Below are 18904 nucleotides of genomic sequence, written 5' to 3'. Positions count from 1 at the left end.
AGGATTTTGTGAGCAGAAAAAGGAGAGCTTTTTTTTTTTTTAATTAGGAAAGTCAGAATTCAAAAAGTCTCTTGAAGAAACAGCAGTTCAGATAGGCCACACTGATAAAGAAGACCCATGTTCTGTATTCTTGCAGGTAGGGTTGCTACTTTTTGAACTGGTCTCTCATTGGTTTCAATAGTATGGGTTTGATCCACATCAAATATCGGGGAGGGGGGGGATCATCCATTTTTATGCCATGGAAAGCTTCATGTAAAATACTGGGTTCAGAGACGTTCAACCATAACAATGCTTTATTGAACTGGCACATACAACAAGACAACACAGCGGGGCTGGGTCCCCACTTACCGTATATAGTTGCACCTGGATCAACCTCCCCCCAAAAAGTCTTGGCCAGTCCAGGCAGTTGAATATTCACTCCCTAAATGCCCATTGGCTCCCCAGAAGGGTCCAGCCTCTCTCAGGTGACCACAGTTACCCACGATTCCCCAGAGCGTGCAAAGCCATGCTGAGTTGTAAATTCAGGTCCTAAAATGCAGTACACAATACTTCAGCTGCCAATTGTTCGCCATCCTGATTCCTGGGTTTCCAGTCCTGTCATATCTGAGGATGTCAAGGAGCTGCAAAAGCTCGCCTATGAGTCCCTCCAGGATGTAAGCACACAAGTAGCCAGACAAACGTTTTGTGTGTCTGCCTGGATTAATTTGATTCCCCCCTCAGCTCCTTTTTTGTTTGTCTACAGGTGATATGTACTTGCTTCCTGATGAAGGAGAAGCCAAAGCAAGTAGTGGAGGTGCAGTAGATCTCATCCTGAGATAAAAAGGTAAAGGTAGTCCCCTGTGCAAGCACCAGTCGTTTTCGACTCTGGGGTGATGTTGCTTTCACAACATTTTCATGGTAGAGTTTTTATGGGGTGGTTTGCCATTGCCTTCCCCAGTCATCTACACTCTCCCCCCAGCAAATTGAGCACTCATTTTATTGACCTCGGAAGGATGGAGCACTCATTTTATTGGACCTCAGAAGCATTTCAGTGGTTGCATAAAGAGTGAAAAGGTCACCATTTGATGTTTCCTTTATTGAATAGTAACTGTTTTCTGAACAGACTTTTAATACATTTTCCTTATTAAAGGGTAGTTGCTTTTTTTCCCTTTTGTGCTGGTGCACTGAAATTCTAAGTTCATTATTGGAATGAATTAGTACCATCAGAAATCATTATTCAGATTGTTCTTGTTCATGGTCCAAATATCAAAGACATCATGGTCAATTTTTGTATTAATTCAAAACATACAAATAAAGCTTACAAAAAAACAACTGGTCAGTGAGGGGACTTATTAGGAGTGAGAGGACAGCCCAGGCTATGTCTCTGGCATTTCTGGTGTGTACTGGAAGTGATGTCATCATCTGGGAAATGGCCTGGTATTTGGGCAAAAACTGCATGGTAAAATCTATTTTACCACATAATTTTTGCCCAAGTACTAGAATATCACTGGAGTGACATTGCCATGTTACTGACAACACATCCTGGGCCTCCTTCCCTCTCCTGATAAGTCCCCCCTCATTCCCTGTTGGTTGCCAGCAGGAACCTGACAACCGTAATGCTGAGGCTAGGATGAAGGGCCTGAGTGAGAAGAAATGCTGCTGAATTTAAGAAGATGGGGTACAGGGGCGCACATTTTCTTGAGGAAGTGGCTCTAGTGAAGTGGGAATGGGTGGGAGGGGGCCCATCTCATATTATGAAAAATATCCTCAGCATAGGGTTGCCAAGTCCAATTTAAGAAATATCTGGGGACTTTGGGGGTGCAGCCAGGAAACTTTGGGGGTGGAGCCAAGATCAAGGCTGTGACAAGCATAATTGAACTCCAAGGGAGTTCTGGCCATCACATTTAAAGGGACGGCACACCTTTTTAATGCTTTCCTTCCATAGGAAATAATGAAGGATAGGGGAACCTTCTTTTGGGGCTCATATAATTGGACCCCCTGGTCCAATCTTTTTGAAACTTGGGGGGTATTTTGGGAAGAGGCACTAGATGCTATACTGAAAATTAGGTGCATCTACCTCAAAAAACAGCCCCCCCAGAGGCCCAGGTACCCAAAGATCAATTCTCCATTATTTTCTATGGGAATAAATCTCCCTAGGGAATAAAAGAGTTCCCAGCAGACATTTCCCTCCCCTCCCCCGCTTTCTGACGACCCTGAAGCGGGGAGAGGGCTTCCAAATCGGGGGATCCCCTGCCCCCACCTGAGGATTGGCAACCATACCTCAGCAGCAAGGTTTCAATGGGGATCCAGTGAGACTTGCTTTCTTCATAGCTCTTATCTACTGCTTGTTCAGTTTAGGCCTTTCAGCAATGAAGCCATCACTTGGAACAAACACAGGAGCTTCAGAAAAGCTCTCCCCCCATTCTTTTCCCTCCCCAACTTTTACATGCTCCACAATCTACACTGAGCAAACATGGACACTCCTCCCCACATTAGAATGCTCCACCCAAGAGCTTCATTTCTGAAGCTCTATGTGTTTTTTAGTCATTAAGAGAAACAGAGGCAAACAGCTGATATGGCAACTTGTCTGCGTTACCCAGGGAAGGTGGTGATCGTGACTGGTGGCACCTCAGGCATTGGTCTGGCTATCGTGAGAGAATTTGGTGAGAATGGAGAGAAGTGGGTTTGGCGGAGGGGTATTTTCCACCTGTATGGGCTGGGACCAAGAGGGAAGTCTTGCTGCCTACATCTCTAACCAAGGATGGAGAGAAGTTGAGAGGGAGGGAAATGGCTTCTTTATGTCCTCAGAGACATTTTTGTCTGTCCAACAAACACAAAAAGGACTCAGGTAGTAGAACTTTTTGGCATAGATAGGGTCTTGTGGACTAGAGACTTTTCATTTGCCTTTGAGGTGCCACAAGACTCTTTCTTTTGTTATCAAAAGAAATTTTAAAAATTATAGCTTATATGTGTATGTGATGCAAGAACTATCCCTATTAGTTGTGGTTCAGATTCTGAGAAAGGGTGAGCCATTTCTATTTTCATAGGAGGTGAAGCTGCACCTGCTGAATTTCTACCTGTTGTAAAGCTCTTGAAGCAGGCTGCCAGAATACAAGGTGGCCATCTGATTGATCCTAGGACAGTAAGCCTGTGGCAGGAGGCACTGGGCGTCCCATATTTTCATAGTAAGACTGGGTCTCAAGGCTCTGGCACAACAAGATTTGAGCCCAGTAGCTCTGAAAAGAGTAACAAGATTTCCAGGGTATATCTGACTTTACAGACAGAGATATGTGACAATTCAGAGAACTTTGACTCTTGAAAGCTTCTTCCCTGGAGATCTTGTACTCCTGAACTCAAATCTGGCTTTTCTACTGCAGACCACCACAGCTGCCCAGCTGAAAGGGTCTTCATGGAGGGCTTAGGGGGAGGGGCTTCTGCTCCCACCATCAGAGAGAGTTTGTTCCAGACAGAAAGATCTGCCTGCAGAAGGCTGCCCCTCCTAGGACAGGAAACAACTCCCCCCCCCCCCAAGTGTTCTGATGTTGATTGAGGGCCAAAATGGGGGACTGGGGGCAAGAATTGAATCTTTTAAACAAACAAATAAATCTGTTGCTGTACGTCTGTGAGTGAGCCAAGCTTCTGAGTTTTGTCTTTTCCTTTCTCTCTTTGCCTTCCAGTTCACCAAGGAGCCAATGTAGTCTTCTGTTCACGAGCACGCGGAGGTGAGTCTAGAGCACCTTTTCTACCTGCCTCCAAAACATGGTCCCCTTGTTTGTTTTTAAAATGTATTTGCCACTTTGATAGAGATCCTTCTTGAGGCAGCTTACAAAGTAAACAATAAAATCATAAGGCTGCATAACTTGTTAATTTAAAAATATATCAAAACCCCAGGCACATTATGTAAGCCAGTTTGGTATAGTGGTTAAGTGTGCGGACTCTTACCTGGGAGAACCGGGTTTGATTCCCCACTCCTCCACTTGCACCTGCTGGCATGGCCTTGAGTCAGTCATAGCTCTGGCAGAAGTTGTCCTTGAAAGGGCAGCTGCTGTGAGAGCCCTCTCAGCCCCACCCACCTCACAGGGTGTCTGTTGTGGGGGAGGAAGGTAAAAAAGATTGTGAGCCGCTCTGAGACTCTTTGTAATGGAGGGCGGGATATAAATCCAATATCTTCTTCTTCTTCTTCTAAGATTTTTAAAAATGTAATAAGCTCCAAATGATTTTCATAACACAGACCTTATCCTGGAATATTACTACAATTTTAAGGCACAACTCCTTAATTTCAAGTCTAGGTAAAAAGAACTGTTTGGGCCAGGTGGAGCTCCAGTGTAATGGGACTAAGCAGGTCAGGTACATCTGTCTGTGCCATCAAGCCCCAACTCATTTATGGACCCCAGAAAGGGGCTTTTCCTTGGCAAACAAGAAGCAGAGGTGGTTTGCTATTGACTTCCTCTGCAAGACTTCCTTGGTAGACTCCCCTTCAAGTAGCAGCCCTGTTGTTAGCTTCTAAGATCTGACCAGACTGGGCTGTACCACACCACCTTTCCTCCCAAAGAGACCACCCCTCCAAAAGTCCCTTTTCTCTGGTCATCATGTTACCTGAAATAGATCAAGAGTGGAAGAATGAGCTCTTAACGGGGTCTCCGGAAAAGCAAACAAGGGCTCTTTTCCTTATATAGAGAGAGGGTTTATTCAATTTCCAGAGCATAATTGCTATGAGAAGACAGAAATCAACCAACATGGGACCCTACTTGAGTTGAGATTTATGAAGTTTAAATTTGACTGGGCAATTTGAAGGTAACTTCTGTCAAAATCTGGTGGGAAGTAGTTGAGAACAGTGTTACCTGTAAGCCAAGTTAGTGTGAGCTAATTCACAGATTTTTAGCCTCCAGCTCACATATTTTTGTCTTAGCTCAGGAAGGATGATCCCAGAGCACACTAATTTATGCAGTAGCTCACAACTTTAATGCTAGTAGCTCACAAAGTAAAATTTTTGCTCACAAGACTTTGCAGCTTAGAGGGAACATTGGTTGGGAAATACCTGACATTCCAAGGTCAGTCTATATTTGGGATGGTTTAGCATATTGATACAGGATCGAGTGTGAGTGATGGGTTGATCCTGATGACTCATTCTGCGTGGATTGGATGTTAGGCTGTCTTTATCAATGGTTGAGTTTCATTAGTTATAAACAGGGCTTTTTTGTAGGAGGAACTTATTTGCATATTAGGCCACACCCCCTGATGTATCCAATCCTAAAAGAGCTTACAGGGCTCTTCGTACTGGGCCTACTGTAAGCTCCAGGAGAATTGGCTACATCGGGGTGGTGGTGGTGGTGGTGTGTGACCTAATATGCAAAGGAGTTCCTGCTACAAAAAAAGCCCTGGCTATACTTAAGAGTTGCCTAACTGTCTATAGCTGGAAATGGTTCATATTGCCTTGATGCTTTGGAATTGAGGGAATGTAAACGCTTTATGGATAACAGTGGCACCCTGGGTCTGTGATAGAATTTACCTTGGTCCTGGCAGACCAGGTGTATTTTTGAGATTCATTTTCAGGGCCCCCATACCAGTTAGGCTTTCAAGGGGGTGCCCTTCCAAATAGGCAATAGCAGGTAGAAGATGAAATTGAGAGTTCTCAGCAGGAGGGGTTGGGGGCCTCTTTTCTCAGCCTGGATTGGAATTGGGTGGACCACCAATGGGGAGAAGGCAGCTTGCAAAATGATAGGGTGGGGGTACAGAATTTATGGGGATGGCAGGTGTCTTGGTTTAGTTTTGTTTGTTTTTGTCCATCTTCTGTTGGGAGGTTGGAAATCATTGTTATGGGTTTGGGGGAGGGAAGCTGGGTTCTTGGGTGGGAGAAGTGTTGGGATTGGTGGAGAGTTTTATTTAGCACTTCCCAAAGGGAGTGACTCCTCCTCATTTCAGTGATGTTTGGTATTCCTAATTGTTATTATTGTTGAATATGGAAGCTAGGAGGGGAATTTCTCTGTATGCTAATATACGTACATGTGGGTAAAGGAAAGGAAAGGTCCCCTGTGCAAGCACCAGTCATTTCCGACTCTGGGGTGATGTTGCTTTCACAACATTTTCACAGCAGACTTTTTAAGGGTTGGTTTGCCATTGCCTTCCCCAGTCATCTACACTTTCCCCCCAGCCAGCTGGGTACTCATTTTACTGACCTCAGAAGGATGGAAGACTGAGTCAACCTTGGGCTGTCTACCTGAATCCAGCTTCCGCCGGAATCAAACTCAGGTCATGAGCAGAGAGTTCAGACCACAGTACTGCAGTACCACTGCTTTACCACTCTGCACCATGGGGCACTCCTGTGTGGGTAAACGTATACCTTTAATCCCAGGAAGCAATCTATGGGATACTTGGAGAGGGGGCATCAATATGAAGAAGATATTGAACTTATATCCCACCCTCCACTCTGAATCTCAGAGTGCTTCACAATCTCCTTTATCTTCCTCCCCCACAACAGACACCCTGTGAGGTAGGTGCAGCTGAGAGAAACTTTCAAGGACAACCTCTGCAAGAGCTATGTCTGACCCAGGGCCATTCCAGCAGCTGCAAGTGGAGGAGTGGGGAATCAAACCCGGTTCTCCCAGATAAGAGTCTGGACAGTTAACCACTACATCAATCTGGCTCAAAGAGGGGGCATTGATTTCTTATCTCATTCAAACTGCCTAGATAAGGAGAACGAAAAGAGAACACTGTGCTTCTTCTGTTTTGAATGTATTTTATCCCTATATTGGTTTTGCTTTTGTGTATTTGTATAGGGGTCTTTCTGATTATAAATATATTAAAAGGGGGGGGGGGGGTGAAGATAGAGGGATAAGGCCAAAGCTGCAAAAAAAGGCAGGGTTAGAAAGTTTGTCCTGATGACAGTTGTTCTATTCTCTCCCCCCCCCACCCCCCACTTTCCTTGCAGCGGAAGAGGGACAAGCGATTCAGAGTGAACTGCAGGCTTCTGGGTGCCCAGGGGATGCTTTCTACCAGGTCTGTGATGTCCGGAATGAGTCAGACATTAAGGTATGGTAAAACTGGGGGAAGAGTAGTACTTCTTTGGGGGTTCTTCAGCTTTCCTTTAATCTCTGAACCCATCACTAAAACCATTCTCTATATTCTAATTCTCAGGTGTCTAAATGGCCATAACTCTGTTCTGCTTGGCCTTTCCCCTTGATTTATGCTCTTCTAGCATCAATTCAGAATATGCGTATCAGCTATGGTGTCAAGTGTCTCTCTTTGCTTAATTCCTTGCACTGGGGTTCCACATAATTTCTCCATCAGCTTTAAACTTCCAGCCTCCTTACTGTCCCAGCATGCCCTGGAGTCTGAAAAAGGACAAACTCAGAAGCTGAGCACAAGCATTGCCTCCTTGACTCTGGGCTCAGTCAGGCTGGAGGTGTTATAGCAGAGTGCCTATACAGCAGTCAGGACACAGAACCAATTATGGGTAAAAAAACTTTATTTGTAAAATTAATAGTGGATAGGAAACAGAAAGAGTCCCATGGTGCAGAGTAGTAAAGCTGCAGTATTGCAGTAGGTGCCCTCTGATCACGACCTGAGTTCGATCCCAGCGGAAGCTGGCTCAGGTAGCCGGCTCCAAGTTGACTCAGCCTTCCATCCTTCTGAGGTCAGTAAAATGAGTACCCAGCTTGCTGGGAGGAAAGTGTAGATGACTGGGAAGGCAATGGCAAACCACCCCATAAAAAGTCTGCCGTGAAAACGTGAAAGCAACGTCACCCCAGAGTCGAAAACGACTGGTGCCTGCACAGGGGACTACCTTTACCTTTTATTTTTAGGAAACAGAAGATGCAACCCTAGCTGCCTTGCTAGGTGAGAGACAGAAACCAATTCTGCATTTGCCTTTGTTCCAGTCTCATTCTCGGCTTGAGTTTTCATGGGGCTGGGAGCAAGCGGGGAACATGCAGCCCCACTCCAGAGATGCCAATGCAGAATCCAAGAAAAAGAGCCACTGTGAGGAGCCCTCAGCCCTGTACTGAAGGGAGGCAAGTGTGAAATGCAGACTCGGTCAGAGAGTACTAGACTATTTCAGAAGGAAAGCCTAAGAAGACAATTCTACAGACAGACAAAGAGAATCCCCTTAGGAAAGAAAGTGCTTCCCTCCACAGTCCTCTCTAGGTAGAACTTGCTGCTCCCTGCAAGGATCTTCTTTCCTCTTCTTCTTTGTACACAAGACATTGCTATATTCCAATAAGGGACAACTCATGGTTCAAAGACCCTCAACCACCAAATGCTTGAGCAACCCTCTCCCCAGGCTGGATCAGGCCTTGTCCTCCAGCCCACATAAAATCCCTCTTCTTTGGCTTCTCCTCTCCTGTTTTCCCTAAGGCTCCTTTGCTGCCCAAGCTGGAACAGGTGCAGCCCTGAGTAGGTAATGGTTGCTTGCAGCTCTGGAATTTCAGCATTCTCAGTTCTTTTGCTGTTCTTTCCCTTTCTTAGATGTTTTTTATCTTTGTTCCTGTAGAGGTTGATTTTGGTAACTGTAGAACGTTACGGATGCCTGGACTGCCTGGTGAACAATGCTGGAGATGGTAAGTGATGTTCAACCTTTGGGGGGCTAGAAAGACTCACTGGGATGTCTGTGTCTGAATGTGAGGTCATTTCCTGTTTATTCAAAAGCCAGAATAATGAACCAGTGCAATAAAGGGTTTGCGGTAGTATAACTTGTCAGGCAGCTGTTTATAAAGAAACTAACGAAATTACAATCACCTTATAGCACAAGGTTATTTTAAGTTATTATTTTAATACGCCCATACACCCAGTCTGTGTGTGTGTGTGTATTCAACATCTACTGAAAGAGCACTGTGGTCTTATAACAGTGTCCTAAAGGACATTGTCCCTTACAGTCTAGACTTTCTCTGAGTCTGAATTATTTAGTCTTTGACAAAGAGGTCTTTCTATTACTGTTTCTATTGTAATTCAAAATGCAGTTCTAGGTGTAAATGCTTTGCATACTCTCTCTGTAAACTGCTGCCTTTTCATCGGTATCCAGTGCCTGTGAGCTTCTATGGCCACAGTCACAGGCAATTGTAACATATTTCAATGTGTTTATTTGATACCTGTATGATCTTTTGTAGTTCTTAAAACTGAAAGATGATGTATTCACTATAATTGATATAGTAATAGTTTATTCAAAATTGATCATCTTATTTTGATGGCTTTTTTCTCTATGTTCCCACTCGGAGGCAGGGAACCCCAGGGCAGTGACAAGGAGAGGCTTGGGGCCTTCTGGAGCGGGTTTACCTCTGTGTTAAAGGGTCTCCAGGATCAGACCCAGTAGGGCTAGTCTTACATCCAGATGAACTGATGATTACGTTTGCCTTGTTGTTTCATTCCAAGCAGTATTACTTTAAAACCAATGTGAAGCCATCAAAATGTTCTGGGGGTGGGAGAAAGGCTCTCTTGCTTTTTGTGTGTGAAACTTACTTCCATTTTATATCCTTCTTGCAAACAGGTGATTTCAAAGGAATAGATGAAACAAGTGTCCAAGACTTTCGCAACATCATGGAAGTCAACGTTGTGAGCTGTTTGTTAGCATCCAAGGTGAATGTTTCTAACATCTAAGGAGTTTCTGCTCTTGCCTAAGTGCAGCTGGCTTAATCCAGAGTTGAAAGTTCAGTAGAAAATAACCTGGAATGGTACTCAGAGGTTTAGTCCTCTATCTGTGTTCATCAGTTTATCTCCTGCCCAAATCAGAACAGTGGGGATGAGCCAGGGCTCCATAGCTGGGGACCCACTTTGCACCCAAAAAGTTCATCGCTGCCCTCTGTGGTTCTAAAGATTTCTGCTAGCTGTACTGAGAAGGGCCTCTGCCAATGGACAATTCTAAGCTATGCCAGCAGACTTTAGAAGGCTTTTGCATTTAGTTATGAAAGAGGCATAAAACTGGCCTGTTTAAAATTATACACTTAAGTGGCTTTGAGCATTTCACTGTCAAATAGGAATGGCTTGCTCAAGATTAAAAATTAAATAAATAAATAAATAAATAATTGTAGAGAGCATAAGGGCATTTTGCCATCAAAAGGAACAGCATGCTTCTAATAAAAATATTGCAGAGAGCTGTTGGCCAGCGAACTCCAGAAGGCTTGTGCATCTGGTTAAAAGAAGAAGTTTGGACTGGCTTAAGCTCCTAGTAAAAATATATACACTTAAGTGTCAATGAATGGATGAGAGAATTTGAAGTAAAAGATGTTGCAGAAGAGCATTAACATTGGGCTGTTACAACAGGCTGGTAACCCTGGAAGAAATTGGCAGGACTACTACTGAGGAAGTTCACTGACGAAATGAGCCTATATCTGGGTGTTTATAGGACCATTCTTGTAATATTGTAATGTGAGAATGGACCTTTGTTGTAATATTGTTGTGTGAATGGACATTTCTAGTGCAGTATAAAAAGATTATATGATTTTAAAAGGTTTTTTCTTAAATGGTTTTACTAAACATTGTTAGCCAGTACATCACAGTGTTTGTTTCTCTTATTGCCTGTTATATGAACTGTGATCCCTTTTTGTTGATTATAATGGACAAGTCTAAGCTATAGCAGCTTCAGGAGTTTCTGTTTTGAGATGAGGCACACTGTTTCTGTTTCTCTTTTGTATACAGTATGCACTGCCCTACTTACGTCAAACAAAAGGAAACATCATCAACATGGCCAGCATTGTCGGTGTCTTTGGGGGAAAGGGAAATGTGTCATATATTGCAAGCAAGGTAATCCTGACCCAAGGATAGATGCCTTTTTGTTTTAATGCTTCTGCTTTGAGACTTTAATAGCAGATGAAGATTTGCACAGAATGGAGATGACCAGTGAGAGAATCTCCATTTCCTGTGCTTTGAAAAACTCCCCCTACAGGCTTCCGTAAATTACATTGCTCCAAAAGGCAAAGGAGGAGGTCAGGCTGATTTTTTTTCAGGTCAGTTGTCAATTTTCATAGATGAGTCTAAAACCAGTCTGTAACCTGAAAATGTTTTATAGAGCATCCATTTGCTTTCTTCTCAGTATTAGAGTGAGAAAAACTCACTTTAGCCCCAAAGGCAAAACATCCCAGGTCTTTAACCCTTAGGGGACAATCCCAAGTAGGGTTGCCAGTTGCCTAGAGAAAATGAAAAGCCCTGTTGCTTGAACAAAGGCTCCATGGGAATGTTATTTCTAAGGTCCCCTATATCCAGGGCTTTTTTTTGAGCAGGAACACACAGGGACGCAGTTCCGGCTAGCTTGGTGTCAAGGTCTGTGGCCTAGTATGTAAATGAGTTCCTGATGGGCTTTTTCTACCAAAACCCCCCTGCCTATATCCATTTTCCTGGGCAAGGGAATAGACTGGGATATCTAGGGCCAAACTGCACACCCCCCCCCCCAGGAATGTCAGCCCCACTACCCCTGTTTCTCTTGTCCAGAGGAATAAGATATTTTGGGTGAGTGGTGATAACTCAGGTGTGAAAAGTCAACATTTACAAATGAGAAGGTCTGACCTACCACCCCATCCTATTTTTACTAGGGCTGCCAAGATTGAGTCTAGACTACAGTAAGGCACTCAACATTGGTCTCCCATGTACTGTGTCTTCACTGAAGGTTTCCAACAGGCCTTGAGAAAAATGGCTTATCCTTTAGTAGAAGTTGAGTAGTAACGTGGATTGGAGGCATTATTTATGTGTGTATAATTAAAAAAAAATCCTTAATGCACGTCGGACTGTAAGAGGAGGAGGATAAGCCATTTCTGGTCAGTTGGCAATGGCAACCCATCTTGTGCATTTCTCTTGCAGGGTGCTGTGATTGCACTGACCAAAGCCCTGGCCATCGATGAGAGTAAATATGGAGTACGAGTCAACAGGTAAAAATGATTGTTATCCATACAGAACCCTCAATGAACAGTGTTCTTTTCAGAACACTTCCAGGAAAGAAATAAAAGTCTAGGGGTGTGCAAAAAAAAAAAAAAAAATCAGAATTAATCAGATTTGGAAATATACGGGGCCAAAATATTCGGAATACCATATATTTTCAAATACTAGTATTCGAAATAGCTGTATATACTGGAGACATACGGCTATTTCCGAATATACGGCCCAATTATACCCTATGGGCCATTGAAATCAATGGCAAAATAGGGTATATTGGAAGCCACCTGAAGGGGAGGAAGTTTGAGGGAGAGCCCCCAAATTTGCAGGGGACATGCAGGAGACTCTCCCCTACGAACCCCCTAGTCCCAAAAAGATTGGGCCAGGGGTTCCCTTTCCAGGGGAACCCAAAGAGGGTTCCCCTATCCTAGCATTATACCCTATGAGCCATTGAACTCAATGGCAATATAGGGCATAATCAGAGGCTACTGGGTGGCAGGGGATTTGAGGGAGAGCCCCCAAAACTGCATGGAACCCAAGGATTCAGACTCCAAAAATAGCTCTATAAAAACATGAAAGTGACCCAGCCCACACACCAACCCCCCTCACACCAACCAGAGGTAATTAAGAAAAACCAAAACGTGACAGAAAGAACTTTTAACCCCCCTCCAAAAAAAAAACAGCACCAGGAAAAGGGACAACAGGACAGGATGCAAAACCAACAGCAACAGATCCAAACAAATCCGAGAAAAGGCCAACAAACTCAACTGTTAAAAAACTGAACTTTTTAACAATAAAAAACCTCAGGCCAAATCAGTCAACCCCCCCCCCCCCAAAAAAAACCCAAAAAATCCCAAAAAAACACCAGAACCAGGAAAAGGACGACAGGACAGGATGCAAAACTAACAACAACAGATCCAAACAAATTCAACTGAGAAAAGGCCAACAAACTCAACTATTAAAAAACTGAGCATTTAACAATAAAAATTAGGCCAAACAGCCCCCTTCCCCCAAGAACCAGAACCAGAAGAGAAAAGGAACAACAGCAGCACAGCAGCAACAAATCAAACACAGTATCCTTTTAAAACAGTAAAAAACTTGACTTTTAACAATACAGGAACTTAACCAACACCTCCCCCGCAAAAAACCTTCACCCTAACCCCAAGAAATTCAAGTCGCCCAAATCAAGAAAAGTAAAAGGACACTGCACTTTTAAAAGTCCTCTCACTAAAATTAGATATAGGCAAATTGGCAACCGCCCCACCCCAGACCCCCAACCCCAGCAGAACCCCCTAACCCCAAATAAGCTACCCACCCACCCAAATATGGATAAGTAAAGGGACTCTGAGTCTTAAAAAGTCCTTTTACTTTTCTTGATAAGTAAAAACAAGAACCCCAAGATTGTCTTACCTTAGATGTCTTCTCCAGGCAGGTAAGGCAAGGCTGAGAGAGAGCAGCAGCAGCTGAGGCCAAGGGCCAGCGCAGCACAATCGCTCTCTCACACCAACACCAACACAGCAGCAATGGAATGGAGTCCAGCCAGGCAGACTCCTTAAAAAGGTTCTCTGGCCCTACACAGAGCAGTTTCAAAAAATACCACTGCTCTGTGATTGGCCAGAGAACAGTGTTTACTTGGATACCCAAGTAAACAAAAGAACAACAATGTTGCTGATGGTTGGGGGATTAGCCCAGCCATCAGTTACACAACAGCCTTGCAAAACATGCATTTGCAATGCATTTTGCAAATGCATGCTTTGGATAGACTGCTTGGACTCCTCTCCCCCTCCTCGATCCCAGGGAGGCTATGGGAGATGTGGGAAAAGACTTCCAAAGGCGGGAAAGGAGGCAAGCAGCTTTCCTGAGGCTGCAGAAGCTCCTTTCCCGCCTTTTACACTGAGTTTCATATACTTCCAAATATTGATTTGGAAGTATACGGGGAACCGTATACGGCTCCTGTGTAATGCCTTCTAATTGGATTCGGAAGTATACAACTCTGTATACTTCCGAATCAGGGGGTATTTGGCAGTCTATTTGGTTCAGCCGAACCAAATGCACACCCCTATACAAGTCCTCCGTACCCCAAGGACAGGAGCTTACCGGCAAAGTTTTTGCTAAAACAAATAAAAAGGTAATAGTTGGAGAACATAATAGTAATAGATAGCTGGCATTCTAAGAGAGTCAAATACCCAGACAAGTGGGCTGGGTTATTTTTCTGGAGAAGGTATTTCCAGTGTTGTTACCTATGAGCACAGAAACACAAAAAATAGACTAGGCCCAAAATATGATGTCTTCTAGAATTAAATTTTAGGAAATGAATTCCATTGTTTCCACATTCACTGGAATAATCTGGTTTCCCTTAGCACCATGCATAGGAAGTATCTCTAACTATAGTAGTGTATATTAGCATATGTGATAGCACTAGGGTGGCCAGCTCTGGGTGGGGAAATATCTGGAGATTCTGGGGGTGGAGCCTATGGACAGTAGAGACTTCAGTAGTGACCACCCACTAAAGCAGCCAGTTCACATAGCATGCTAAACTCTAAGATTGTAATGGAACTGGAAATTGATATCTTTTTAGCGATCATAAGAAAGACACGTCTTCAAAACTCATTCATTAGGGGACATATTTCTTGATGCTTTTTGGTATCTCTGCCCTTTTTGATTCCCAAACATTTTGAATCCTAGCATCTCACCAAGTTATATCCAGACTCCTCTGTTTGAAAAGGATATGAATCTATCACCGAATCCAGAGGCAGCAACACAGAAAGCCATCAATAGTCAGGCAAGTGTATTGGGGGGAAACAGGAATGGAGCTGCTGCAGATGACTCATTTTCCCTAAAGTTGCCATCTTTGGGGCAGGGCCTTAAGTTCTCCCAGAAGGACAACTTTGCTTCTATGCCTCCCAAGCCGGAATTGGCAGCCTCACTTCTTTCACTTCTAAGATGATAACAATAAGAAGGGCTGGGCTAGGGTGGCCAGACCGTCCCGATCACCCGGGAAAGTCCCGTTTCTGGCCGCAAATTCCCGCCTCCCGGGCTGGCTATACCAGGACCATTAGAGATCCCAGTTTAGCCAGCCAGAGGAGCCGGTGGGCCACGCGCGCGGGCGGGGAAGGCTGCGAGTGAGGGAGGGAGCGTCCCTGCACGTGCGCACGGTGATTGGCGGCGGTGTGGCGGGCTCTGCGCATGCGCGGGGCCAGGAGCGTGGGTGGCGTAGGGCCCGCCACACCACTGCCAATCGCCGTGCGCACGCGCAGGGACGCTCCCTCCCTCAGTCGCCGCCTTCCTCGCGCGTGCGGCCCGCCGGCTCCTCTCGCTGGCGTAGGGCCCCGGCGGCGGTGGCGGAGGGGGAGGCGGCGGAGAGGCTGGCGCTGGAGGCCCGCGGAGGGAGGCGGTGGAGGCGGCGGCGGCAGCGGTGGCGCCTGCGGAGGCGGTGTGGCGGGAGGCCCCGGGTCGGTGGGCTCGGCCGTCTCCTCCTCAGCCGCCGCCAGCCCCGCCGCCAGCCCCGCCAGCAGCACCGCCAGCAGCACCAGCTGCCGCTGCGCAACCTGGCCAGCCCGCCCGCCCGGAGGGGAGGCCGCGCCCTGGGAGAAGGTAAGCCGGCAGGCAGGGAGGGAGGGAGGGGGCCGAAAGCGGGGGGGGCGGCTGGCGGGAGGGGATGGCCGGCCTTCCTTCCTTCCCTCCCTCCCTCCTCCCTCCCTCCTCCCTCCCTCCCTCCTTCCTTCCTTTTTCCTTCCTTCCTTTCTTCCTTCCTCCCTCCTTCCCTCCCTCCTCCCTTCCTTCCCTCCCTCCCTCCCTCCTTCCTTCCTCCCTTTCTTCCTTCCTCCCTCCTTCCTTCCTTCCCTCCCTCCTTCCTTCCTTCCTTCCCTCCCTCCTCCCTTCCTTCCCTCCCTCCCTCCTTCCTTCCTTCCTCCCTCCCTCCCTCCTCCCTTCCTTCCCTCCCTCCCTCCTTCCTTCCTTCCTCCCTTTCTTCCTTCCTCCCTCCTTCCTTCCTTCCTTCCTTCCCTCCTTCCCCCCTCCTCCCTTCCTTCCCTCCCTCCCTCCTTCCTTCCTTCCTCCCTTTCTTCCTTCCTCCCTCCCTCCCTCCTTCCTTCCTTCCCTCCCTCCCTCCTCCCTTCCTTCCCTCCCTCCCTCCCTCCTTCCTTCCCTCCTTCTCTCCCTCCCTCCTCCCTTCCTTCCCTCCCTCCCTCCTTCCTTCCTTCCTTCCCTCCTTCCCTCCCTCCCTCTTCCCTTCCTTCCCTCCCTCCCTCCCTCCTTCCTCCCTCCCTCCTTCCTTCTTTCCTCCCTCTTTTCCTCCTTCCTTCCTTCCCTCCTTCCTTCCTTCCTTCCTTCCTTCCTTCCTTCCTTCCTTCCTTCCTTCCGTCCGTCCGTGGCTCTCAAATATCTGATGTTCATGTCTTGCGGCTCTCAAACATCTGACCTTTATTCTGTGTTGCTCTTTTGTTAAGCAACTCTGGCCACCCCTGGAGTAGACAATACTGACTTTGGTGGACCCAAGCACTGATTCAGTGTAAGGGAGCTTTGTGTTTGTGTCTTCTGGTGCAATTTTGTTCTCAAATCCTGTATTTACTTCATCAGTATATCAGATAAGGCACTTTCTCAACTGTGCTGCATAATGCAGCCTATTTATTTTGTCCTGTTTGCTCTGTTGGCTCTATCTGCGCCACCTTCATCACTTTTGGGGTGTGGATCCCCCAGTGGGGTGGGCTCCCGACTCCCTCCGCCAGCTGTTTCTGATAGCGCTGCGCCCCCTCTTTCATTTGATATGTGTCCTGTGCGGGTGCCACCCTCCCGCCGGGAGATGCCACAAAATGAACCCCCTTGAGGCTTATGGCGGCAGGGCTCGGGGGAAGCGAGCTAGACTGCTGTTCTTTTGAGGGGTTATAGAGTGTTTCAAGCCCGTCCCTGTGGCATTGGTCCCATCATTGTGAGACCCAGGGGGCCGGCGCAGCGGCCCGCTGAAGCAGCCTGTCGGTCACTTCCGGGTTCCTGTCCTGCATCTCGACCTGTGTTATTAGTGACAGGCTGCTTCAGCAGGCCGCTGCGCCGGCCCCCTGGGTCCCACAACGATGGGACCGATGCCACATGGACGGGCTCGAAACACTCTATAACCCCTCAAAATAACAGCAGTCTAGCTCGCTTCCCCCGAGCCCTGCCGCCATAAGCCTCAAGGGGGCTCATTTTGCGGCATCTCCCGGCGGGAGGGTGGCACCCGCACGGGACACATATCAAATGAAAGAGGGGGCGCAGGGCTATCAGAAACAGCCGGCGGAGGGAGTCGGGAGACCACCCCACTAAGGGATCCACACCTCGAAAGTGATGAAGGTGGCGCAGATAGAGCCAACAGAGCAAACAGGACAAAATAAATAGGCTGCATTATGCAGCACAGTCTCACTGGAATCTCATTGGAATCTGACTGGCTTATCAGCGTGGAACCCGTTCTCTCTAGTCTTCTCACTTTGAAAAAAGTAAAAAAAGAGTTTTATTTAACTTTATTTCCCCCTTTCCCTCTCTATAAATAATCTTGGTGTTTCCGGCGGTGATATTTGGGGGATTTTGGGGGACGTCACAGGAAGTGCTGTGAAGTCACTTCCTGTTTCCGGCAGTGGCATTTGGGGGAAATGATGTCATTTGGGGGAAGTGATGTCACAGGAAGTGATGTCACTTCCTGCTTCCGGCTGGTGCCGCGGGGGGAAAATGATGTCACAGGAAGTGGTGTCACTTCCTGCTTCCGGCAGGTGGCGCGGGGGAAATGATGTCTCAGGAAGTGATGTCACTTCCTGTTTCCGGCGGTGGGATGACATCACCGGAAGTGACGCCACTTCCTGTTTCCGGCGGTGCACGCGCTCTGCGCGCGCACACACACATTCCTTCCCCCCTCAAGGTGTCCCTGGCTGGCCTGCAGATATTATGGCCACCCTAAGGGCTGCATATCCAAAAATTGAAAGTTAGAATTTCTACTGCTGGTAAATCCTGTTCTACTCAGATTTAGCTTCTGAGACCTCATGATCTTACTTCATGTGAGGAGTGCATAGAATTCTACATATATCTCTCTTCTTTTATACATTTACAGCTTATGGGACGTTTGGGGGCCCCAGAGGAGGTTGCATTGGCTGCCCTGTTCCTTGCCACAGATGCTACTTTCTGCACTGGTTTAAACCTCATGATCACTGGTGGAGCTGAAGTGGGATTTGGGGAGAAGAACCAGATGAAACCTGACCCAACTGAGAGTGGGAAGCCACAGGGTTTCTCCAGCAAACAATAGGTCAGAAAAGCTGAGAGGAGATTAAGGCTGATTCCACACTCACCTTGGTCCGGCGCAGGCTTCCGTTTCCACGCGAAAATGGAAGCCTATCCCGGACCAAGGTGAGTACGGAATCAGCCTAAAAGTAAGAACACCAGTGTTATTGATTCAAAGTCATCCTTCTAAGAAGAAGTCCACAAAGGTGTTGTAGTAAAAGGAAACAAAGCAGGAGACATTTAGTGTTGGACTAGGACAACTCTGTAATAAAACTCACCGGATGCCCCTGGGCCAGTCATGGATACACAGCCTGAGCTGCCAAACAGGATGTTGTGAGCAGAAAGAGGAGAGCGATGTGTGTCACCTTAGGCTTTTTGGGGGAAAGGCGGAATCCAAAAAGTCCCTTTAAGATACAGCGGTTCAGATAGAGACCACACTGGTAAAGAAGACTTATGTTTTTTATTCTTGTAGGTAAAGGTTGTTACTTTTCAAACTGGTCTCTTGCTGGATTCATTAGTGTGGGTTTCACCCACATCAAATACCAAAGGGGATGTCATTCACTTCCATTCCATGGACAGCTTCAGCTTCCCATTTCCACACATGAAGCCTCTCTTAAAGGGACAGAACATTCTTCTCCAAGCCTTTTAGCCACCCTTTCCCAGTCCTGTCATGTTCTGAGGGGCAAGTAGAAATTTTTTTCCAGGGCTTTTTTTCCAGCAAAAGAGATGCCAGAACTCTCAAGAGGGAAACGGAGCAGGAACACAGGGGTGCCTTTCATAACTTTTAAACAATTTTTGAGAATTTCCCCCCCCACAAAGACATTCCAGAACA

The 18904-nt window shown here is 46.6% G+C and overlaps 1 protein-coding gene across 1 annotated transcript in view; it reads left to right on the top strand.

The window, feature by feature from the left end:
* The window catches only part of LOC132583339 (uncharacterized), a 102162-nt gene extending 84065 nt beyond the window's left edge, over positions 1 to 18097 (top strand). Inside the window, exons 11-21 of the mRNA XM_060255002.1 lie at positions 593 to 653; positions 743 to 793; positions 2534 to 2642; positions 3657 to 3701; positions 6908 to 7008; positions 8468 to 8534; positions 9458 to 9546; positions 10606 to 10710; positions 11761 to 11828; positions 14518 to 14614; positions 17906 to 18097. Coding sequence (XP_060110985.1) covers positions 593 to 653; positions 743 to 793; positions 2534 to 2642; positions 3657 to 3701; positions 6908 to 7008; positions 8468 to 8534; positions 9458 to 9546; positions 10606 to 10710; positions 11761 to 11828; positions 14518 to 14614; positions 17906 to 18097 — 985 coding nt within the window. The remainder of the gene's footprint in view (positions 1 to 592; positions 654 to 742; positions 794 to 2533; positions 2643 to 3656; positions 3702 to 6907; positions 7009 to 8467; positions 8535 to 9457; positions 9547 to 10605; positions 10711 to 11760; positions 11829 to 14517; positions 14615 to 17905) is intronic.
* Positions 18098 to 18904: the final 807 nt, after the last annotated feature.

This window comes from Heteronotia binoei, chromosome 15 (genome assembly GCF_032191835.1).
Source record: "Heteronotia binoei isolate CCM8104 ecotype False Entrance Well chromosome 15, APGP_CSIRO_Hbin_v1, whole genome shotgun sequence".
NCBI lineage: Eukaryota > Metazoa > Chordata > Lepidosauria > Squamata > Gekkonidae > Heteronotia > Heteronotia binoei.
Note: the sequence above shows the minus strand (reverse complement) of the source record. Positions and strands in the feature narration are given on the sequence as shown.